The 25,133-nt window shown below is 39.6% G+C and overlaps 1 protein-coding gene across 14 annotated transcripts in view; it reads right to left on the bottom strand.

Moving 5' to 3' along the window:
• Positions 1-25,133, bottom strand: part of ERC1 (ELKS/RAB6-interacting/CAST family member 1) — a 280,579-nt gene that overhangs the window by 9,819 nt on the left and 245,627 nt on the right. For 12 of the 14 annotated variants that reach the window (XM_038153889.1, XM_038153893.1, XM_038153899.1 and 9 more), the window contains 2 exons: positions 22,982-23,083; positions 8,080-8,268 (listed from right to left, as the gene is read on the bottom strand). In XM_038153889.1, coding sequence (XP_038009817.1) covers positions 8,080-8,268; positions 22,982-23,083 — 291 coding nt within the window. Of the gene's footprint in view, positions 1-8,079; positions 8,269-21,328; positions 21,396-22,981; positions 23,084-25,133 lie in introns of those variants that run through there. The other 2 variants (XM_038153901.1, XM_038153903.1) reach the window with 1 other exon arrangement.

Raw genomic sequence — 25,133 nt, 5'->3', positions numbered from 1 at the left:
GAGAACCAGGAGAGGGCAGTGTTAGCAGGGAAAGCAGAGGTCCTGCACCACCACCACCTGCCCAGCCAGCACCCCTCTTCCTGGCCTTTCAGCCAAATCCTCCAGGTGAAGCTCCAAGAAAGGACAAAGCAATTAAATTAATGAAATATTAAAGCACCTGCAAGAGATTGAACTTCAAAACTGTAAGAGGGTTGGTGGACAAAGGAGAATCCTGCAGGATGTTGTCTTCAGTGGGGCAATACTGCAACATCAGTGAAGTCTCAGTTTCTTGCTCTACTAGTCAGCATTTATGTATTTATAAGATGCCTTATAAAATCAAGATAAGCCCAACAAAATAAGCTGATGCCAAAGCCAATAAATCAAATGCAACCAAACAAAAGCAACCAACTTAACCAGAGGAAGAAAATATTTCCAAGAAGAGAGTTTTTGACCATCAAGAGCCCAAAAGGAGATGGTTCTCAATGCTGAAGGCCAGCAACAATACTTTACAAATTAGCACAGACAGAAAGTCTACACAGCTGGCTGGCAGATGTCTGTGATGAAACGTCTTTGGAAAAATAGCAATGATAGCCTTGAGTTGAGTTTGCTAGCTTCAGAACAGCTAGATTTAATAATGTGATTCCTGCTTCAACAAAGACATCTTAATTGACAATATGGCTGGTGGCAGCATTTCTAGAGCAGGGACATCATCTCCATTGACGTCACTCCTCTCGGCAGCAGCTGGGAGCAGCACACGTCAGTCCTCCACCAAGCAAGGGGAACATCCAGTTCTCAGTGGCATAACTGGATTCACCTGCATGTTTCAAAGTCCAAATTTTAGGGAATATCAGTTCTGCTCCTGATTTCCTAGATTTTTTTTCTTTTTCAGTGAATGCAAGCTGACACATGGTGTTATCCTCCCCATGCCATTTTTCTAGGAAAATAAAGAAATGAGAACAATCCTTTTTTTGTTGGCATTTCCAGTTGAGGATATGAGGAGATTCACACACTTGCCTCATAGAAATGACCAAAAATGAGAAGGCAAAGCCAGATATGTTTTTTGTCTAGTTGATGACAAGTAAGAATAGACAGCTCAGAAAGAAAAGGACAGCACGGACCCCAGAAGTGCTTAATAGTATTTATCTCTGGACAGAAGAACAGAAATGGCCTTCAGCATCTCAGGGGAAAGAAAGCTTGCAGATAATCTGCAATAGATTCAGACACTTTTCAGCACTGCTGCCTTCCTTCCTGTGTTTAGAGCAAGTCATGACAGGAATAATTTTCCATTTATAGTTAAACTCCGTCACTGAAAAAAAATCCCTACCAATTCACCATGAATTTAGCTTCTCTGTTCCAAGATAGTTCAGGACTTATTTAAAGATTAGTAGACACTCAGAGTCATATGAATGATTCATATGAAAATAACTTCATAGTTAAGAAATAGGATGTGCTATGGTTTTATATGCAAACTGGGTGAATTGTGCTGCTGCTGCTCTGCAGAACCTTCATGGCCTCGGCTTTTCCCATGATGCAAACAAAGCATAATTAAACTAAGAGTCTTTAAAACTTACTTATACTCCCAGCGTGATTTTTGCCTCATTAACAATTCCACTGAAACACTGATTAAAAGGGGCAAACACAGATAAATTAGTATCTCATCTTGGGCTATGGACAGTAAACTGAATACAGAATATGAAGAGCTTGTAGAGCAGCACAAAAAGAAAGTTAGTGGAGAACTTCTCTAAGGATACAATACCAGAATATAAAATTATGTTTCTCCAAAGTTCAAGTGTTTCTGGATCAGGTTGTGGTTAGTCTGAAAAATACATTTAGAGCCTAAAGTAGCACAAGTAAGCACCAATAAGAACTTACACTGATTTAATCTAAACCTTTGTTTTGTCTCAAGTTAAACTTCACTGTAGCTCAGGCAAATGGTCAAGAGCTTTTGCATCGACCCAGACAAACCAGTGTAAATACATGTGTTTGATGCAGTGAGAGTTAATTACATATAAACCTTCATTTCTCAACTACGTACCTATAAAGGAGCCAAAATAAAGGGTTATGAGTATGGAAATCCAGTCTGACAAATTTCAAAACCAAAAGAATAAAAATTTTTAATGTAAACCCTTAAATATTTCTGCTCTATCTGTAAATTTGGGGTTTATGTTAGCTCTTTCAAAATATTTAAAAAACATGCATTTAAAAATTAAAGTAAGATTTCAAATGAAACAGTCTTGTCTTTTGAAATAATATCTACTATGCACATTGCCCATTTTTATTTGTGCATGGAATCACTAATTTTAATTAAAATATATACTATCCATCATTAACATTAGCTATTCTTAACCTGAAAAGAGATATAAAGGCAAGCAGAATCCACAGCTGTAGCTCAGCATCAGGAGATGCTGCTCAAAGGTGGCACAAGGACCAAGGTGTCTGAGCAAGGGCCAGAGTAACAGAATTTCCTGCTAAACACAAGGAGAGGGGAGCTGGCCTTGAGAAAACAAGGGAACAGCTTGGGCTCGTACCTTCTGCTTGTAGGGAATGCTTCTAATGAGACCACTCTCATTTTCTGACACACCACACACACACAAAACGCTTGAGGATGTCCTGAAATCAGTGTTTTTCCCTTTATACCTCATTTCAAGTTAGGAGTTGTTAACGTTCCTGATTGATAGTAGGTATTGTAATTAATATTAGCAATTTCATGGACAAATAAAAGTGAGTGATGTCATGGCATTATGGCTAACTTACAGATAACACTTGTGATTTTAAGCAGTATTTAAGGACTATGACACTGTTCTCATCCTCACCCAAACCATTAAATATAAACGTTTAAAATACTTTATAATGTAACAATTTTAGAGAATTCCCATATCCATTGCTTTCTCAACCGAACTCAGGAAATAGATTTGCACATGAAGAAGGATATAAATTGTTGCAATTATTACTTCTAATTTCTAACAGAGACCAGAAGTGGACTGTTTAACTTTAAAATACATTATGCATTCCCATAAGATTACAAATTAAAAATAAATGACATAAATCAAGTGGGGGAAGATAACAAGCTAATAGAAGAGCAGTCAGAGAAGGAAGACAAGGGTAAACTCTGAAGTAACAGAGTAATTTAGAATGACTAAATGCAAATTATAGCAGAGTAATTTCTTTACAGAAACTAAGTAAGTTGAGTAATTCCTCACAGATGAACACAAGCAGAATCTGAACAAAGAAGTACACAGGATGTTTATAAAATGACTATTTGTACTTTAGAGTAAAGTTTATCCCACTTGCAATATTGTTTGTATAACAAATCAAAATATGTGCTGAATATTTTCGGGATTTAACAATCAAATATGCAGTTTTAAAATGAAATTTGACAGCTACAGGTATGAGGTTTGGTGTCCTTTTGTACAAAAAGCTTACCATTGCTCTGTGGAGGCTGAAATGTGAATTAAGTGCAAGGTAAATGCTGCTCCTTGGAACCAAGCCATGACTCTTTAGCTGACACAGCAGGTTGTGACTGCAACAGTGAGGTGACATTATCACCTTTTTCCTTCCTCTGCTTTGGGCAGCTGAGCAGAAAAGGCATTCCTGATTTCTTGGGAGAGGATTAGTAAGCAGGAATCCCTAGAAGGCCTGTGCTTCAGCTGAAGCTGGTGCACAGGGAAAGGGAAGACAACCTTTCTGCACAACAAAGGGTCTTGGATGATCATAAGGATTTTTCAGAAGAGCCTTTCTCTGTATCTCACAGATACCATTTGGTAGTGGGGTGAGACCAGCTCCCACAGCAGGTGACTTCTGAGAGAGCCTCTGGTGGAAATGTACCTGCCCAGGTCTCCAAAACTGCTGCTGATGCCCAGGTCACAATGCAAATGCTGCCAGGAACACCTCTGGAGGAACAGAGGTTGAACAGGGAACAAACTGGTGCTTAAGGGCCAGCAGAAACGGGCAGGACCCCCAGCCTGAGGAAGCCAGGACATGCTGGACACGGCTGGAAAGAGCCTCTGATGGCAGGGAGCCAGGGGAAAAAATGCCCCTAGGGTAAAGAAAATGATTTTAATTGTATAGATCTTCTGTTGACGATTTTTTTTTTCCAAATATCAGTTCAGGACCTATTAAAAATAAGAAATTCTCTGTAATACAAGGCTCTGCACATTTACAGCTGGATTTGAGGTGCTAAGAAACATTGCTGATAGACCTTAAGCTACTAACAAACCTAATACTGCTGCCTACTTCTAATACCTGGTTCCTTTGGTTTTTTTGGCTCTTTTTACTTTCTCACACTGCTGCCTCTCAACCCCAGTGCAGTGCAACACCTCTGGCACACTCAAGTGAGGATTTTCAGCAAATTCCAGTTTCTACTCCATTCTTTTTTTTTTTTTTTGAACAGATAAGAGCAAAATAAAACCCTAACTATAAATGAAAGTGTGGACCATATAATTATGTTCTTAATGCCATTTCCTTTCATAAAGGACTAAAATCCCACACTTACAGGCAACTATCTGAAATGTGAAACAGAGCAGTCATTCTACAGAGCTCAAGGACATTAACATAATGATACCTCTAGGACAAAGTGAAAGAAAATATGGCATTTATTAGAAATTGCTAGGATAATGCAATTACTTATAATGAATGAATGGAATTTTTATTTCTGAGTGTCAAGACTTGGAACATTCCTCTTTCCTTCTGGTAACTTCAGTTTTTTAATAAGAAAAGTCAAATAGGACATGAACTGGTTGAAGGAACACAGTTCCAGAAACAGCACTGGGTAGCTTATTTGGGGACTTTGGGTCAGAACAGACTCAAAGGGACGTTTTCCACCACAGGAATAACTTAATGACATGGTTCTGAGCTCTGGAGATCCTTTACTATCCACAGCTTAGTCTGATATATTATTTTAGATTAGCTTCTGAGACACCATATACTCCTAAGTACTGGCTCCAGCTCTTCATTACAAATGAACCAAAATTGTACTACAATAAGTCAGCCTACACAATGTCTTTGATAAAATGCCAACAAAGAATGATATAGTACCTTGGCCCCACAGCTTGATTACAATCAATCTTCCCCAGGGATGTGGTCACAGCCCCAAGCCTGACAGAGTTCAAGAAGTGTTTGGATAATGCTCTCAGGCACCTGCTGTGATTTTTGGGAATGTCTTGTGCAGGGATAAGAGTTGGACTCGATGATCCTTGTGGGTCCTTTCCAACTCAGCACAGTTTGTGATCAGTTGAAGTCACTAAGGACTATCACTGAACTTAATGGTAGTGTCGAGACACTACTATGGATAAGAGGCACCAATTATCAGTCAGACTTTGAGACTACAAAATTATTTATGCAGCAACAAATTCCCCTTAGATCCACGGTGTTGATGCTGGCAGATACTTTTCCAACAAGTATTTGTACATTAGTTACTGTGGGTGCACTAGGAGAGTGAGAAGGTTAAATCTACTTCATATACCAGTTGTATCTACCAAAAGAAGCCACAGAAAACTCCTCCTGTTTGTACCTGAACCTCTCCAGCAGGGATGAAAGATCTACCAAGTATATTGGCCATGATGAAACATAGCAAACCAACCTTGGTCAATAAAAGTTGTTGCAGAGGGAAATAACAGCTCCAAAAGCAGCAGTACAGAAAAGAATTCTTAACTATTTATTAAAAAAACCCCAAAGCAACCAAACCAAACTAGGCAATCTCATTGGTGAGAAGTGGATACGTTGGCATCATGCTTAAATATTATTGGTGTTGGTTAAATGTATCCTCCCTAATCATGTTAGCACTTCTTAACATTCAAGGGGATTAATTTTTTCCCACTGAGGCTTGTAAAGCATTATCTACAGAAGATCATATTAGAAGGGACAGGAGTGAATTTAATGCACTGGATTTGAGGTAATTTACAAAACTCATTAAAATTCCAAAGATGCAAAATGGGTATTCTGTGATGGGCTTCTGCAAATCTGGAGAACTGATTCCCACCCCCCATGGGAATACTTTAAGCACAAAGGAAACTCTGCAGCTAGAAACAGAAAAGCTCCGTGGCTTAAATGAAAAGTCTGCTTTGTAAATTGAAATATATCATTAGTTTGTGTTTTGCAACTGAAGCTTCTTAAATACCATCTGAGTGAGTATGGGAAAGCAGAAGAGACAGCTACATTTTATTTTAGCTGACATTATTTATGCTTGGGAATCGTGAATGGAGAAGTAACTTTAAACAACTGTGGTGACAGCAGTGCAGAATTAAGACAATAATGTGAGAGGACAGAAAAAGAATTCTCTTTCCAGAACAGCTTAGGTAACTCCCTTTTCTCACAATTTCTCACAATGCTTTCTTTACTGTGTAACCCATAAATGTTGCTAATGGACTAGCAAAGTTTTAATGGGAAATAGTATCTTTGGGCTTACTATTCAGAAGAACTTGACAAAGAAAGCTTTTTTTGTTTTCTTTACCCACATCTCTTGATCAAATAGCAAATACCACCTGTCCCCAAGATCCTGACTGTATATGAAGACTACATGGCTATAATTAATGAGGCAATTTATTTCAGTGATATCCAAACTTTGCCCATATCCACTCTAATTTTCAGAAGTGCCTCCCTTACATGCTTACAGGTTTTGTCACCCACTGCTCCATCCCAATCTGACAGACAAGGTGGTTCCAAATAATATGCCTCGTGTTTTGATTTATACCATAGGAGCTGTAAGGCTTTAACAGAGGAGGATGGCATGCATAAAACTGAAGAAATTTGAATCCTCTATCAGTGATTACAGAAGCCAGGAGGCTGTGAAGGGAAGAGGAATGTGTCATACCTATAGAGGCAAATGTAGATATTGAGGGAGGCACACAGCACCTGCTGAATCAGTGACAGTATGAAGACAGGTACAGAAAGAGAGCATGACTGTTGTGTACCATCTCAGCCCTGTTACAGGCGTATTTATCTCCAGAGGTCTGCTCTTTTTGAATTTTCAGACATGCTTCTGTTGGTTTCCTGCAATTTCACTGCTCTCTCCAATTCTTGAATCAAAATTCAGTCTTGAGTCGAAAGTTCCAGGAAATTAGTTTTAAGATCACAAAGGAACAAAACCAGAGGTGAAGTGTTCAAGACAAGCTCAATGTATGTTCACTGACCCACAAATTCCCTTTTTACTGTAAGGGCCTTACAGCAGCTTGTGTGCACACTGGATAGAGTTTGGTATAAAACATATGAAAGTGAATAGTTAAAGACTTGGCATTATAATCCAAAGTCAGGGTTAAAAAGACAAAACTAGTCACATTTAGTTCTGGTACAAGAGAACAGTATTGAAAAGAGAAATAGGAACGAGTTAGAAAAAAGGTTGTAGGGAATGGTGAATTATAGTCCACAAACAAGAGATAAAAAACTGCCAATGGAGGGATTAAGGAAGGCAAGACATTACCAGAGCTGGGAGAAAGGAAGATTATTTCAGTAGATGATTTATAACTAGATTGACAGCCTCTTGTGGAGACAGCATCTGACAAACTCTTATTAAACCCTTTCAGTTCTGTATTCCAAAACTCCTGGAAATATACAGGTGGGTTTCTGAAGTCACTGTGTGTGTGTATAAGCATGGGTGTATCACATCCAGCACACTGAGTCCAATCTTGATTCAGGTAGGAAGGTAAGGTGGGTAAGCAGTAGAAATTACCATTCTGTAACAGCAGGTAAGGACATTTCATTCACTTATATAAAGAGACTAATAAAAATGTGTCAATTAAAATATATATGGTTTATATAATTAAAGTAAGATTTAAGATCTTGATGACTACATTGAATTATAGAGAGCAGCTAAAATTTGTTAACAGTTAAAACATGGCAAAAGTGGTGTTTTGCAATTTGATTTCCCATGAGTGTGGAAATGCATGGCCCCAAGTATGGATAAAAGAGCAGATGAAATTCCATAATAAATAATAAATGGCAATGGTTTAAAAAATTATTGACTCCTTTTATCAGCTGAAGAGTTCATCTTTGCTACCTGCTTTCACCACTCACAACACGATTTCACCACATTTGGGTGTGGCACATCAGTAAAGCCTCGATCAGCAAGCTCGGGTCCTTGTTCAGAGCTGGAGCCCACAAACTCACCTGCTCCTGGGTCATCTTGTGCAGCTCCTTCTCCCAGGCTGCCTGGTCATCATCCAGGTGGTAGGAGGCAGGCGGGGTGAGCCCACGCAGGATCAGGGGGTCGCGCTCGTGGCACAGGGCTGTCAGATGGCCGATGTACAACTTCAACTTGCTGCGGTTCTGGTCAAGTTCTAAGAGGGGCTGAATTATCTGAAAGGACAGAGCAGAGACAGTGAGAACAGCCTGAGAGCCAAGCAGTGATGAAGGCAAAGATCAGCCTCTAAGTTACAATCTTGTCCAGCTTCACAGTGGAAGAAACCTGAACACTCTTTCCCTTGTACTCCTGGCCTATAATGTACCAACCATCTAGAAAGAAACCAAGGACACTGGTATTGTATTTGCTGGGTCCCCCAAGACAAAGGGAGGAATGATGAATCTGACTCCATGTTCCCAGAAGGCTAATTTTATGATACTATATTATATTAAAGAATGCTATACTAAACTATACTAAAGAATACAGAAAGGATACTGACAGAATGCTAAAAAGATCATAATGAAAACTCGTGACTCTTTCCAGAGTCCCAACACAGCTTGGCACTGATTGGCCAAAGAGTGAAAACAACTCACAGCAGAATCCAATGCAACAGTCACCTGTTGGATAAACTATCTCCAAACACTTTCCACATGAGCAAAACAGAGGAGAAGCAAATGAGATAATTATTGTTTTCCTTTTTCTCTGAGGCTTCTCAGCTTCCCAGGAGAAAAATCCTAGGCAAAGGGATTTTTCAGAAAATATGAATGTGACTAACAGCCTGAGATCCAAGCAGTGATGAAGGCAAAAATCAGCCTCTAAGTTACAAAAAAAAAACTTTTTCTGATAAAAGGTGTCTGTTCACAACTTGTCCAAAAGCAATGCCAATATATATTTTTAGCTCCTTTTGCCAACAAACATTTCATTGTAAATTAAGTATGCAATTACCATGTTCTAAAGAGAATAGCTTCAAATTATTCCAAAACACAATTCTAAGATGATTGCATCTCTACTGCAGAAATTGGATAGACATATCTTCATCAGAGAGTTAAAATTTAATTTTTTATAATGTTTTACATAGTTAAGGTATAGTCTTCAATAGTTTTGAAAAGTCAATGACTTTTATTAAGTAGGCCAGACTCTATATAACAAACCAAAAAACTGAAATCAAAGGATTTTAATAAAGCACTATTTTATTTCATTATACATTACTCAATCTGAATATAATCATTGTTCCTCAATGCAATCCAAACTAGAGTTATCCAGTTCCCATAAAAAGTATCTGAAGAGCCATTTCTACTTTTTTTGACAAAGATATAGAGCTCAAGTGCATAAGTGCCTACTGGTACCCTTTTCTGTGACCTTCCACAAGAATACTGCTTCATTTTTTCTAGATGTTTGTGGGCACATATTCAAAACTGCAGTAATGCAAACCTCTAAGGTTTGCAGCTGATGAAAAATTAAGGAAGAACTGGGCTTAGGGCCTCCTTTCCATAAAATGAGGTGCCGGGCAAGGAGAGCTGGGAAGCCTTGCCAAAGTCCCAGCAACTTCTCCTCGTGTTCCCAGGCAGAGGCTGCACCTGCTGTTTGTTAGTGGGCTGGGGATATCTTTTCAATAGGACACCTCTGACCCTGCTAATGAATAAGGAGTGAGATAATCTCTGAGTCAACAAACAGGGTGCTGGCATTACTTTCAACAAAGACTTTGGCTTCAACCCCCTTTTAATAAGGCTGTCAGGGCTCACTTATTTTGTTTCTAACACTGTTTTACATGGATTAGTTTCTGTAGAGTGTGAGGATCTAAGAGGCATGGCTAAGCAGCTAACTAATGTCAGGCTCTGTGTCCTGCTGAGCTCAGCAGCCCACCCCAGCACATCAGGGTGCTGCCACACCCACGGGCAGCCAGGGGAGAGGAGTCAGGCAAGAAACCTGCACCAGAGAGAGTGAGGTCATGTGCTTTAGTAAAAACCTGTGCACCCTCTGTTTGCATATATAAACACACATACAAAAATAATGCTTTGTTATATCAGGATGGGATGAGTGGACAAGGAGGTGGATGGACAACTGGCTGAAGGGCAGATCCCAGAGGGCTCTAATTAGTGGTGCTGGGTCTAGTTGGAGGCTTGTCACTAGTGGTATTCTCCAAGGGTCAGTTCTGGGCCCAGTTTTGTTTAACTTACTCACCAATGACTTGGATGAAGGGGCAGATGCCTCCTCAGCAAGTTCACTGATGACACAAAGCTGGCAGGAGTGGCCAATACCCCAGAGAGCTGTGTCCCTTCAGAGGGACCTCAACAGGTTGGAAAGATGGGCAGGGAAGAAGTGTTGGAAATTCTGCCAAGGCGAGTGCAGGGCACTGCACCTGGGGAGGAATAAGCCCACGTACCATCACAGTCTGGGGCTGACCTGCTGGGAACAAGCTGTCCATGAGCTGCCAGTGTGTCCTTGTGGCCAAGAGTATCCTGAGGTGGATTAGGAAGAACATTTACAGCAGGTCAAAGGAAACGATCCTGCCCCTCTGCTCTGCCCTGGTGAGGCCACAGCTGGAGTGCTGTGTCCAGTTCTGGGCTCCTCAGGACAAAAGGGACATGGAGATCCTGAAGAGGAGCCAGTGAAAAGCAACAAAAATGGTGAGGGGACTGGAGCGTCTCTTGCAAGGACAGGCTGAGGGAGCTGGGCCTGTTCAGCCTTGAGAAGGGGACCTTATCAATGTCTGAGTATCTGAAGGGAGGGTGTCAGAGGATGGAGCCAGGTTTTTGGTGGTGCCAGGCAATAGGACAAGAGGCCATGGGCAGAAACTGATGCACAGAAGCTCCACCTGAACATGAGGAAGAACTACTTTCCTGTGCTGGTAACCAAGCACTGGAACAGATTGTCCAGGGAGGGTGTGGAGTCTCCCTCACTGAGGACATTCTGGCACTGTCTGGACACAATCCTGTGTCCCATGCTCTGGGATGCCCTTGCTTGAGCAGGGAGGCTGGACCTGATGACCCACTGTGGTCCCTTCCAGCCTGACCCACTCTGTGATTCTGTGACTCAATCTGATGTCACTCTGCTGTCCTGTACACAGGGCAATAGCAAAGGCTATTTTAATAGAATCAACACAGTTACATTTCACTTCCATCACCAAGCAAAACTGTCTTTAGCCATTATATCCATCAGCTTTGGTTATTTACTGAGTTTGCACTATGTACCCCAGTTTCATACAATATCTGTTACCAAGATTATGATCCGAAAGTGTGTTACCTGTGCAAGTGAAAACCAGTGATGCTTCTAATTTAACAGACATTTTTTTTTCTATCTTTCTTACTATTTGGTTTACCCACAGAGGGTAAAATGATGGATTATCACATCTTAAGAAAATACTGTTCTATAAAAATGTCGTAGGCAATGTCTAATAACTAGTCCAATCAATGTAGCTGCCTTGTATTCTTTTCAGATACCACAGCCTCTTCAATATCCATCAGATGTGCAGATTCCAGTCTGAAAAGAATCTGTCTGGATAACTTTCCTGGCTGTTCTTTGTGAACAGAAACCCTCCTTGATGAAGAGAAAGCAGAGCTATCTAGCAAGTAAGAATGGAAGATTTTCATACAGCAGTTGAATTTGACTGCTCAGGGATAAATCCCCCTTCCAAGCACATTCCTCCTGCACCCTTCCCCCTTTTACCTCGAGCTGGAAAGAGGCCAAATGAGGCGTGTGAAAGTTCTTAACCAGCAGCCCCCTAAAGCTGTTCACAGAGCAATCATTCCCCTCACTTGGGATCCATTAAAAGCTGCCAGTCAAGTAGGAAGTGCCCTTATATCTGTGCTCCTGCCCTATCTAATTTGAACTGGCCACTTAGCAAGAGGCACTGTGCTTCCCACACAGCAGAGCTGCCCCTGTCTTATCTCAAGAGGGTGTAAGAGCATTTGCTAAGTGGAAAAGCATGGCAGTGCTGGGTTCATAAGCCACATCAGGTTCTCATGGTCAGCTCAGAGCTGCAGAGCTTTCTAGGGAAACAGTGGGTAAACAGACCAAACCCAGGAATATCTTCTGAAGCAGCCCTCATTCATTAATTGCCCTGATAGGTTTAGGCCATCCTCATCAATGCATGGAATGAAGTCTGCTTAATGTACCCTCAACTTCAGAATATTGCTAATGGCCAGCTAAGTTTGACAGCATTTCACTAAAAAAGGCAATCACTACAACTCTGAGGCAGAGATGTGAAATGCCTGACAAATCTCTCATGCAAACCCAAACCAACTCAACCAACTTAAAAAGATACTTGTGAACATATTCCAAATTCAGCTTGAAAACAACATCTTCGGGTTTTCTTGAGATTTTGTACATTTAAAAAAAATCTTTGACTATGATAAATGTGAATCTAACTGTAGTTGTACAAGTCATTGGGGCAAAAAAGCTTTAGAATGAAATGATACTGCTTCTTCAATGGTGGTCCTTCTGTTGCTGGACACTGGTCAGCTGAAAAATGGGTAACTGAATTTCAAGTTTTATATGCTAAGTCTCTGTATTTAAATATCTATATATACACACAGCAGTGTCTACTGGAAATATGCAAAAAATATATAGGTGATTATATGGAAAAGAAAATCAGCAATGTCCACAGACATCTGCAGAATAAAAGAGTGAGTTTAATTAATGTGCAATTCACCACAACCACCAGCTTTAAATTATGCTTTCTCCAGGCAGAAGGGTTAATGACCTGGTCACCTTTCTCCCTGCTAACAATCCCTTTTTTCCTCTGAAGGAAGCAACCACTTGTCTTTTTCAGAACCACGAATTTCACTTTACTAATTTCACAGAATACCTTCCAAATTTCTACTTTAAAAACCTGCAGCTGCCATTTTGAAATAAAGTCTTACAGACAACCCATAAAGCCTGCCTGTTTTTGCAACTGCATCAGCTGACCTTGTAAAAGTTCTCTCCTTACACAACTTGCCTTACTCATCAGAAAAATGCATCAATGTGGAGGCTGATCATGGATCAACAGCAGTTACCTTTAAGAAAAAGGAGAAAATAACATTTTTTGATACAGCAAGGGCAATCTAAAGTGCCATATATACATTTGGCACTGGCAGGACTGCTGTCATAGCCCCCTATTAGCCTGAGTGCCTTGTTTGCACATATCCACTACACACCCCTAAAGGGCAGAGTGAGGCTGGTAAGTGGTCTTCATTTTGCCATCAAATAACTCAGTAATTTTAACTTACTCCTGAATCTCTAAATATCTGAGAAAAAACAAAACAAAACAAAACAACTCCCTGGAATTACAGCTACATCAAGAAGAAAATAAAATAGAACTGACAAGTAACCTCAGGGGTCAAAGTAAACAACGTGAGGTAAAAATGATGGTGTTTTTGTATTAAAAGTGCTACAAAGAAGTGTAGGTGGAATAAATGTGAAGGCTTCCAAGAAATGAAGCAATCTGAGAAACGATCAAGCTTGCCAGCCTGCTCCACACACTGTGAGTGTTCATTGTAAATCCTGCACAGCACAAATAAAGAAGGAATTCTGAAAAAAAATCCAAGCAGAAACACAAAGTACCACCAAGCACCTCCTCAGAATTTCAGGTTGGACATAATAAATATGTTTGGAAACACAGTGCAGGTAGTCCTTTATCTCCTACCAACCATGAGAGGGTGGAAAATTATTTTCAAACTTTGTTACATACAGTTGCAACTATGCTACCCAACAAAACCTACTTCCCAAACTACCACTGCACAGGAGGAGATGGGGCCAAAGATTGTGTAAGCACATATGTTTGTTAAAAAGCAATTATTTCAAAAGGACCTGACAAATCTCTGTATACCTCCCTGTATCTGGGTTTTATTATAGATATTGCCAGACAGGGATATTTTGCCTCTATAGCTAAGTATCTTATACTGGGGGATATGAAAATAAACTCAGATAGTGAGTGACACAGTCTGGAAGTATTTGCATGGCAAATTGAATTATGCCTTCTTGCTCAGACCATTTGTTTTTGTTTGGCAACAAACACAAGGGTTCAACAATAATATTGTAACCACTGAATGCAATGGAGTTTTATGAGGCATGAATTTGGCTCAGAATGTGCAAAGCTTTCCCAAATTCAGAGCAATTTATCACTGATGTCTTCCCTTCATTATTTTAAATGGAAACAGAAGAAAGTTCTCAAAAAGACTCATCTTGACCTCAGTTCAGTTCAGCTCAGTTCACAGATACACAGAGATACTTGCTTTCTTCAGAAGACCCCCACACAAAAGCTCAAGGACAGGCTCAGTATTCTTTAGATTTGTTTTAAAGACAAAAAAAAAAAAAAAGGATTTACTCTAACCTTCATAATTTTCTCATCGTAAACCAGAACAATATACGTGAGGAGCTAGAAGAGATTCTGGCTATTTTGACAGAGCTGTCTTACTCAGTTCCTTTCTGACAGAATCAATTAGGAAATCATTTTTATATAGCAAATGATTTTTGAAATTTTTATACACCATGAACAAATCCCATGGATTAATGATTTCCAGAGTTCACCCTCTTCACCTTGGGAAAAATCCAGACCAGAAAAAAAATAACAAAAAAAAACAAACCAGGAAAAGGAGTTTTGTCACCAGGTCCCTCTGTTTAAATAAAATCCTTTCCCCATCATGTAGGTGAGGCAGGGAATTGCAGTGGGTTGGTAGGGTTCCTAAAGCACTCAAAAAGAGCAAGTAGTTCTAAAATATTTTTATACATAACAAATCCAGAAGTGCTTTCCATGACACTGGCAACTTTCACTTATGTGGGCTGGGGAGCAAAGCTGGCAGGGAACCACGTGAGGAACAGCAGGGACTGCTGGAGATCAGAACTGAAATGCTGATGTGAGGGGCCTGTAGCTGGACCAAGGGGAAAATGAACTTTCAGGAATGAGATACCTCAGCAGAGCTGAAGGGAGTGTTTGCACACAGCTTGAATTTTACCTGTTTTCTCACTGCCTTCCTTTCAAAAGCAAGGGCATTCACTCAATCTCTTACCCCTAAATAAACTCATTGCACTGTGCACACCTCATGCCTCTTTATTATTAAAATCTCCTTCATTTGAGCACTTCACCCCTGTAAGTTGTGTTAGTAAATTTTGGAATAATAAATTAAATTATAGAAAGCTATAAAACTGGGTAGTCAGACTGATGATATTGACAATTATCATCAAGGGGAAAAAAAAAGTAGTTCTACAGTAAGCAAAAATAGTTTAACACATGTTTGCATCTTCTACATGACACTGTGGATTTAAACAGCATTCTCCTGATCAAACTTTCATAGGTGTAACTAGGCAAGTTTTGATTTCACAGAATCAGTCAGATTTTATGCTGACTCCTTCTCCACAAAAATACAGCAGCTTGAGAAGAAGTAAGAACAACCTGCTTCTGTTTTTAATGCATTCAAGCTTTTTAGCACTTGCTGTCTACACAGAGTGAACCAGAGTGAACCAGAAAGTACACACATTTCTTGCTGTGCTCTGTTTTGTCTATTGCTTCTCCCTGGTATAGGGGATAAAAGGAAACAGTGTCCCACCCACCTCTGAGAGCAGAGCTTGGCAGCAGGGCACCGGGAGAGCGTGACCATGGCAATGCTGCTGTGCCAGGGCTGTGCTCTGCTGTCTCCCTGCTGTCTGTTCCACTGCTAATGCAAACCAGAAGGAATTTCCTAAGCAGTCTACCAGAGAACACAATCAGGGCTTTTCCTGTTCAGATGAACTATAACCTCCCTGTCTGCAGGTGACAGGAATCTTGGTCTTGTCCTTCTCTAACTCTGGGTCTTCATTCTGCTATGGCAGCTCTCTACCTGCTGAAAGACACTTTCAAAGCACAGACTTGGGAAGGTTTATCTGTCTTTAGGAAGTGTTTTTGGAGTTGCTTGCTCTACATTCAAACACAAAATCCCATGAGTAAATACACCTATATTATAAGTATATACAGTAGTTCTTATCGAAAAGTTACTTCAACAATCAGATGTAGCTGGAGAGCCCATAGTGAGCCTACTGTGAGATGGAACTGCAAATCCTGACATGTCCATCAGTCATTATGAACTTCACCAGCCAGGAAAATGCAGTGTCTAGACTGGCTACATGCCCTTACAGTTTTTATTTTAGTTACCATGCACTGGAGCTTATTTTCATAGTTAATACACTGGAAAGCAAGTTTGGGCTTGATTCTTTTTTTAACATTGTTCATCTCCCCTCTCCCTCAAGTTCTTTCCTCCTAAATGACAACTAAAAGGGCTTGGCTGCAGCTGCTTGTCCTCTGTCTCTGAGTGTCCTGTCTAGGAGTGCCAGAGCTCAGATTAACTGGGAGATAGCAGAGACTGTCACACAAACTGCAAGGAACAACTCTCCTGGAAGTGGCCAGAAACAATAATGTCTGAGTGCAGAATTCCTACTTGCTACAAAGACCAAGCCACTAGTAGAAGATTATGTTCAGCTGCAAATCAAAAGAGAAAATAAGACACAGACCTGGCATAATCTCATCTGGCAGAAATGAATGATGGCCTTTTTGCAATTGTTTTGCTGAAAAGCGCAAATCTCTACAAAAAGAAACCAGCCATCTGTTTTGAATGTTTTAGACTGTAAGTATCTACTTGTGTTCTTCTTTGATCTGTAAGAATAATAGGAAGACAGTGATACAGTCCAGTTGCACCTCTGTTGTGAGTGTTTAATTCATCCCAGAGCTGCAGATTACAAAATTCCATCTGGAAATCTTAGTTTTATCATTGTGGGATCAGAAAGAAGATGAACAGTGTATCAAGATCAGTTCTTTAGTGCTCATAGATATAACATTCTTGGACAGAGAATGCATTCTTCTTCTAACAGAAATTAGCTATTAACCAGCAAAATAATAGGTTTGGAAAAAAAAAAAAGCTAGTAGAAGAATTGTTCTCCAAAAGATGAAAAGGACCAGGAGTGGAAGCTGAGTTTGTCTCAAGGAAAGCACTCTTCTCTAACTCTCCTAAGGATAAATTAGTTACATCATCTTATTTGAGTGCATCACATTAGGGTTCTTACTAAAAGGTTGCCCATCCAAAAAGGGGGAGTGAAGAACCCTGATTGTCACCAATATGACAAAACAAATATGGTCTCTCTCTCTCTGTCAGGACATGTTTAAGCAATGCAAGATTATCTCATGTAGCTGCCTTCAAATTTTGCATAGGGTATGTCTCCCAGCAAGCACAAGACACTTTCACAGACCTGGATGAAGAATTGTAATAATATCATTATTATGCTACACAATTAGTTTGTAGATTTTTAGAGAGCAGAAGAAATGACTCTTCAGAAGACAAGAGATGACAGTAAAGAACAAGAGACAGTGGTCTAAAGAGCTTTGTCCAGCATGCTGGAATGGCAGCTCCTTGAAAATATGGGTAATTTTCCCTTTTCTTGGGAAGGAATAGGATCTTGGAAAAAAAGACATAGTAATAGAGTCAACTACAAATCTAACACAATTTCAAGAACAATTTCAAAATGAGGCATTAGAATCACCATCATATCACTTTAACAAGACAATTTCCAAATATCACAAAATACCTAGCACTTATACAGCACTTTTCCCAAGCAGAACTTGCACTTTTACCAAAACTTCAGCTCATTTTACAATTAGAGAATTTGAGACAGGGAGAAAGAGAACAAGTGAGTGGTTGGAGACGATGCCAGGAAAGAATTTATCTTCTGAATCGTGGTCTAGTACTGTGTCCAGTAAATTACAATGTAATATGAGTCAGGCATGAAGGCCTGGTGTATTTGACCATTTTGCATGATCTAACAATTAAAAAGAACAGACTGAAAATAAATCTAGTCAAAAGGCTTATGAGGTCACAGTGCAGTGAGTGACAATACTGAGAACTCAAAAGTGTGACAGCAGGACAAGCAGTTCTGTACAAAATGTGTGTTGTGAAGAGAAGATCACATTTATGTAGCGAATGAATGCCTGTGTAATTTAAACATGGAACTCCCCATGAAAAACTATTTACTTCACTAAAAGAAATTAGCATCAAATAATGTAGGAAAAAAAAGGTCAATGTTCTCCTCAAACTTCCCAAAGTATAGACACTTTTAGTGTTGTAGTGATTCCAATGAAAACTTCATGTGGTTTGACTGCTCTGGTAAAGATTACATTAAGCCTTGAGATGAGCCAAATATTTTCCTGTAATGACTTACCCCCTCTTTCCACCATAGGCATCACCTCTGAAACCTGAAGTGTTAAATTTTGTGAGTGCCTTCCGTACTCAACTCACAATACTTACTGCTTCTGAGTTAAAATCTGTCAAAGTCAAGTACTGAAGAAAAATGTCACAAAGAGCCTTTTTGTCTTACAGTATTTTTAGGGTAATAGGAATTGCCAATATTTTCACCATCTTGAAATATGCCCATTTTTATGCACTCCAGTTCCATGCTAGCTCTTTGACCATTCCACTGTTGCTCTAATAAGTATAACAATTATTTTCAATTAATGAATGGATGAGTGGATGAAGCAGATTTCTGAACCACACCCACATTTTCTCCCATTTTAGAATCTCTGTGTGGAAGCTTTGCTTTACTTCCCTCATGTGGCACACACCTGGCACAAATTTACAAGAAGATACACCCACATACACACCTAGCCTTTTGCATGTATTAGATCTCCTAAGGTGTAAATTCATATTATTCTTGATAAAAGTGAGTGATAACTAATTAAGCCATTGGCCAGAGGAGTTTAGCTTTTGAGAAAGACCAAAGAGCATCCTTGTGTGAAATCACACTGGAATTGACTTGGATGTAGAGGAGGATAGAGCTCCATCTGGGGAATAAAAGGAGTCATAGGAAATTCAGACAGCAAAAAAACAAGCTGAGTGAAAAATGCTAGGAAAAACTATTTCAGGATGAAGGATGGTATTAAAATTGAACTATAAACTGAAATGTAAACTACCATCCTCAGAAATTACAGGGAGGGTGCAGATGTTTATGAACAGTGATCCATTTCAGGGGAGCTCTATCTGATAATGCTGTCATGTACAGACTTGGCATAATTAAATATTAAATTCAGTCAATTCCAGAATGCTGAAGGGGAAAAGCCTTAAGACCTAAAGCATAAAAATAAAATAATGTAGTTCACTATTGTACGTAGTCTTTTGTCTCCATTTAATCTTCAGTATTGACCAGAGGTGATTGCATCCACAGACCTGAAGGAACTTTAAAAAACAAACTTATTGCCAAGTCCTATGCTATTAATTACACTTTATCATTGTAATACATAAATTTAATTTAACACATGGAGGTTAGGGACTCTGTAACTTACATCATCTTAGCTTTTACAAAGAGAATAAGGACTTTTTTTTTTTCAATAAACATGGAATACCACAGTAAAAACATGTACTCTGTTGGGAATAACTGGCTTGGGAAGCATCCATCACCTTTATACCTTCCCTGCTGATGGATGCACGACAATGTCGAGGCTGACAAGTTTCTGTGAAGAGATGTGTGGAAGGCAAGGCTGCTGGCTGACTCATTATTTTGACTGGGATGCTCTGTAACAGCTTTCCTGAGGAAAGTGCCTCAAACTGGAGACAAAAGCTGTTTGTAATGTCAACCACCCATTATTTCAGAAAACGATGAAAACCCATACTCTTAGCACAGTTGCATTCTTAAATGGGAGAGGAAAGAGAGAGATCTTTCTCAGTGTTTTCTACACAAACTCCATGCTCGCTCCAGAAGGATAATCAGAATTATTCCTACCTTCATAGTGAGAGTCCTCTTCCTTTTCATCATTTACTTACCTGCTCTCCCCTGTTTAATTCCTGTGCTTCAGCTGATCTTTACAAGCATCATCTCTAAAACTTTTAACAACATACACGAGCGCACAACCATTGCAAGAGCGGTGATTCAAAAAGAATGTGAAATCAACAGCGAGTGGAAATTAATGAAGCACTTTATCAATTTGTCCACTAAAGAGATTTTCTCAGCTCAAACCCCAAGGCATGAAATTCAAGTTTGACACTGCCGCAGTTGGATTAAATTTTTCAGATGGCTGGCTTGAAAAGAGGGATTTGATCTATACAGTCAGACAGACTGTAAGGCTGTAGTTAATTGAGCAAGTGCAAGAGATGAGAGTCCCTTATTCTCTCATGTTTTACAAATCTAACACAAAGCAATAATTTTCAGAAATGTGAGGGTCCAAGATTTCCACAGAAATTTTCAGTTTTCTTTTAAATAACTGATATGAAAAAATCAAATTATTAGGAAAAAGTGCACAGAAATTGATGTAAAATATTTTTTATTATAAGGATATGTGAAGAAGGAAAAAGTTTCAGCTAGATTTTTAAAATACTGTCATCAGTCCTTTAAAATACTTCAAGTACTTCAGAGAAATATATTCTACTTTAAAATGGATACTCCAAGGCATAAATGAATGCACTGTAGTGTAATAACCAGTACTTGACTCCTGGCCAGTAAGAGGATTTTTTTGCTAAAGAACAGGCATGAGGAGCAGGCTCTGTCCTCTGCACTGTCTTCCCTTTTGGAAATGGGCGTTGTTGTGGGGACAGTTTGACAGCACAAAAGAAAAAATTGTGGACATGGACACAGAGAAACAAAACGTACTTTAAATGAAAAACAGCTCCCAATTTCTCCCCCACTGTTTTGAAAGAATGAGGGAGATGGAAGGGAGAAAGGAAGGTTAAGGGGATATTCCTCTTTGCCTTCACATTCATAGACAATTCATACTCCTGGTCCATCTAGAGAATCCTGTACCGTGAGTTGATAAATATCTGTGACTAGTTAGGTCAGCGTGCACAGCAGCAATCTCTGCAGCAGATCTCAACATGCTTCAAACCTTCAGAAGGAACATTATCTTCAGGAGGAACATTATCCTGGAGCAAATTCTTTACAAACCAGAATTGAAAAAGCACACATAGGTTTGGCTACGGCGCAAACTGCTTTGAAAAAGAATCCCACTGAAAACATTTCCTCCATGAAGTCAATGATAAATGATATGAAAGACATTTCCTGCTCTCTCCTACTTGCACAGAAACTCAATTACATGCCCTGGGAAGTTCTGCCCACAACATGGTGAAACAAGGAGAGGATGATTGGAAGAGGAAAATCACAAACTGCACATAAACACATGAGAAACACCCTCATGCAGGGACATGGAAGCAAGGGGAAGGAGCACAGCCAGGTTTCACAAAGCACAGGAGTGAGGTGTGGGAAGGACTGTCGGAAACTTTTCTATTATTGGCAGGAGAGGTTGGTTCTCACCGTTCTGAACAAAATGGCTGAGCTAAGAGCATCTGACTGGTTATGCCCAAATACCCTCCTCCTCATCCTAGAGGTGCACAGGTGGCAATGGGAGGAAAGCCCCAGAGCAGCATGGGAATGAAATAAAGAGTTGGTTAGTATTTAAAGCACACAAAGTACAAACAGCAGTACAAAGCGTTTCAATTCCTTATGCAGTATTCCGAGCTACCTTGAGGTACAGCTTTCTCTGCTCCCTTGTAGGCTTTGCCAGCTTTCAAAATGCTCCTTTGCAAGGGGAACTGCAATCAGAGCTTCCTCCTACCCCCTCTCTTCCCTATTGCCCTTCCCTGTGGGGTCTTTGCAAGAATTCTATAAATGTCAAATTTTATTTCGTTTCTACATGTTATCTTTTCAATTTCATCTGTGACTGCTACGCTGCCTTTATTTGCAAGCATGTACTAAAGTTACATGCTAGAAATGGTTTCAGCTCTCTGTAGACTTCAGAGCAGAAACAACAGATATTGTAACATTCTCACCAAATTAAGATTAGGAAATCCATTTAATTTTCAGTATTAACCATTTCACTCTCCTGAAAGAGGTGAGTGAAATACCGACATCTTCCAAAAACACTGCAGAAAATTCAAGCCAGTCAACATACAGTGGAGGAAGGTATTAAATTAAGATGCAAAGAGAAGTTCCCTTGAAAATCAGTTTTTCTGTTCGTTTGATTGTATATACTCCTTCTTGTTTTCTGATGCAGACATGAAAGGAGATTTTTCAAGATCTATTTTTGCAGGGTGAATAAGCAATTGGCTTTTGCCATTTTCCTCTCGTACCTTACTCATCATTTCTGTGTATCACTAAGCTGGCACTTAAAGGTCTAGAGAGATATGCTTCCCTTCATATCTCACCAATTTCTACATGAGTCAGAGGACAAAGAGAAGTAATTCCTCCACTCTGTCGAGGCAGTGATTAATGATGGCTAATATTTTAATTAAACTGCAGTGGATGAGATTACAACATGGGATGTGCAATTATGTTGGCATTTTCTGTGCTACCCAAGGGATGGTTAATCTCTCTAATAGTTATCAAGCACACGGCTGTGCTTTGTAAATGCCACAGGAGGCTCCTCACTGCTTTGGAGATGGTAAATTGATTTTCCTTCAGTTCATGGCCCATTGAGTTTGTGAGGGAGCAGTCTGTGCTCATTTGGCACCAGGGCCGGGATTTCCTCGTGGGAAATGAAGGGAACTGCTTGTGTGCAACCCATAGATCAGAAAGCTGATCCTGGAGCATGATTTCCTGCTACTGAAGACAAGAAACAGTTCTGGACTCTCCACATACTCAAGCAGTAAACCTGAGCTACTAAAATCTGAATATGTCATACAAGACTCGAGTCTCACATTTTTGAAGAGTCAAGTTTTTGTTCTTTGTCAATGTACCTCCTCCTCTCCACCCACCTAACAACAGCTTGGTACCAGGAACTGTTCATTCAGGAGCTTTGCACAAAGCCAACACAACAGCAACACCCAGTTCTGGTTTATAACTGCATTCTGGAATGCTACTTTTGTTCCAAGGTACTGCAAGCATGTCATGGAAAACTACTTATGACACAAAATCATCAGCCCTCACAGTAAAAATTACTTTAAAAACAAAAAAAGAGAGAGACATTACCTGGTCAGGGGAGGGCTTGTGGTTGGTTTGGTTGGAATGGGATGAGGATTTGAGGTGGTCATCCTCATAGTTGTCAGCCATCAGCTTCATACGGTTCTGAGTCTATTAAAAAAAGCAAGAAAAAAGAATCTCAGTCTACCTTCTAATGTTATCATGGGGACTAAAGGGAACAGGGCATTTATACAAGTGCATATCCAAAATCCATACATGGGAAAAAACAGGACACGTGCCTAGACATCAGTTGGTATTACCACAGAGAATTGGTAAAAACTGTGGAGGCACATTCCAACCTGTTCCCTTTAAGGCTAAATTAGTTGTGCAATTAAATGGATCATTGATTTCTACTAAAACTTGTGCTGTACAAGAAATGAATTTCTTCTTAGAGATTCTTGGGATTATAGTTTAGACACCAAGTTTGAGAATAATTCAATGAAAACATGAGTTAGGTGTCCCTAAGTCAATTAAAAAAACCCAATGAAGCCCTCAGAAAGCATCTTAAAAAACCAAAATGTAAACAAGCTGAAAACTGGTTATTACTTAAGAAGTCCATCCAGTTTCAATATGCAAATAAATTCTCAATTGATATATCAAAGAACAGAAAAATTTTGAGACTGGTCAGAAAAATGTTAATTATACAAAAGCCATCCTGTGAGGACATTAAAAATAGATAAATAGATATTGGGGAAGAAAAAGTGTCATAATGAAGGCTTATAAAATTACAACCTGGACACAGTCAAGTAAAGAATTAGCAAAGTATAAAACAAGTTTTTTAGTTTTTCTTCAACTTCTAAGGAAATTTGCAGTTCCAGAAGAGATAGGAGTTTGAAAAACACACTGTAGAAAATAAATTGTGCAAGAATAAATGGAATTTACCAATACCATTCTAGGTATTGTTACATTATACATTACCTGGCTGTGTCTGCAAAGGAGAATGTTAGTTAGACAAAGCCCTTTTAACAGACTACCCTGAAATGAGGCCCCCAAACACCTACAAACACAAACAAACAAGGAAAGAAATGCACCTGGAAGAGTGTCCCAGCTCCCTGGCACGGCTCACAAAGGCCATCCAGGCAGCAATGATACCCTGTGGGCAGCCAAAAGGGCTGGGTGAGGGTCTTGCAAAGCCAAGTGCTGCCTCCCTTGGCATTATCTGGGTACCAGGGTCGTTGGGAACTCACACATGGAGCAGCCCCAGAACTGACTGATGGCATTTCTCCTCCCAGCTCAGAAGGCACAAAGAGCCCCACTTGGAGCTTTGGGAAATTTTGTGTTCTAAGGTAATCAAAAGGCCACCCTGACCTACACTTATGATACAGAGCAAATTATCTACAGCTAGACATATAAAACCATCAGACATGCACTAAAATGAAATGTCTTAAATGAAAGCTCAAAGCTGATAGAAATGCCAGCTATTGATTCAATCCCTTCATAACTCCATGGTTTCTCACTGAAAACTCTAAGTCTAATGAGCATCTCGAAGCTAGAGAATGCAGATTCTACTTGTCTCTATTCAGATCATGAGAGAGAAGGTCCAGGGTTTGAATCTGGATTTGATTTTATTTTGGAGTAATTTAACAAAAGCTAATAGTAAATTGAGCTTAAGCAATAAGCAATTTCATCATGCAACATTTTCATATTGTTTGCTCTGCTTTGTCAAGAAAGTTCTGAATTCCAAGTCTGACTCATCATTCATAAATCACTACTTGAAACATGCTACATTAATCCTTAAACAACCAGTTTATTGTAAAGGCACTTTCTTATTATTTATTATTTTATTATATTTAAGGTTGTCTCTTCAACAGTTTCTTCTTTGCAATGAGAACAATTGATTTTTAAACCATTTCACATTTCCTGGGAAATTTATTGTTTTGATAAGAAATAATAAATTCTTACATGACTTTAAGTGTGTGTGTGTGTGTGTGTGTGTGTGTGAAGAAAAGCTATTGAAACCCAGATGTTTAGCAGAATGCTGGTACAGCACATTGACTTTCCTGAGAGAAAATGTAGGTCTTTCAGATAGAGGCAGCATGTTTTCTATTACATGGAAAAAAACCAAAAAAACCAAACAATGTTAGCTGGTACAGGTAGAGAAAAATATAAACATTGCAGAGAATCACAGACTGGGTCAGGCTGGAAGGGAGCACAGTGGTCA

This window comes from Motacilla alba, chromosome 1A, assembly GCF_015832195.1.
Source record: "Motacilla alba alba isolate MOTALB_02 chromosome 1A, Motacilla_alba_V1.0_pri, whole genome shotgun sequence".
In the NCBI taxonomy this organism is placed as follows: domain Eukaryota; kingdom Metazoa; phylum Chordata; class Aves; order Passeriformes; family Motacillidae; genus Motacilla; species Motacilla alba.
The sequence above is the reverse complement of the archived record's forward strand: the minus strand, read 5'-3'. Positions and strand labels throughout refer to the sequence as shown.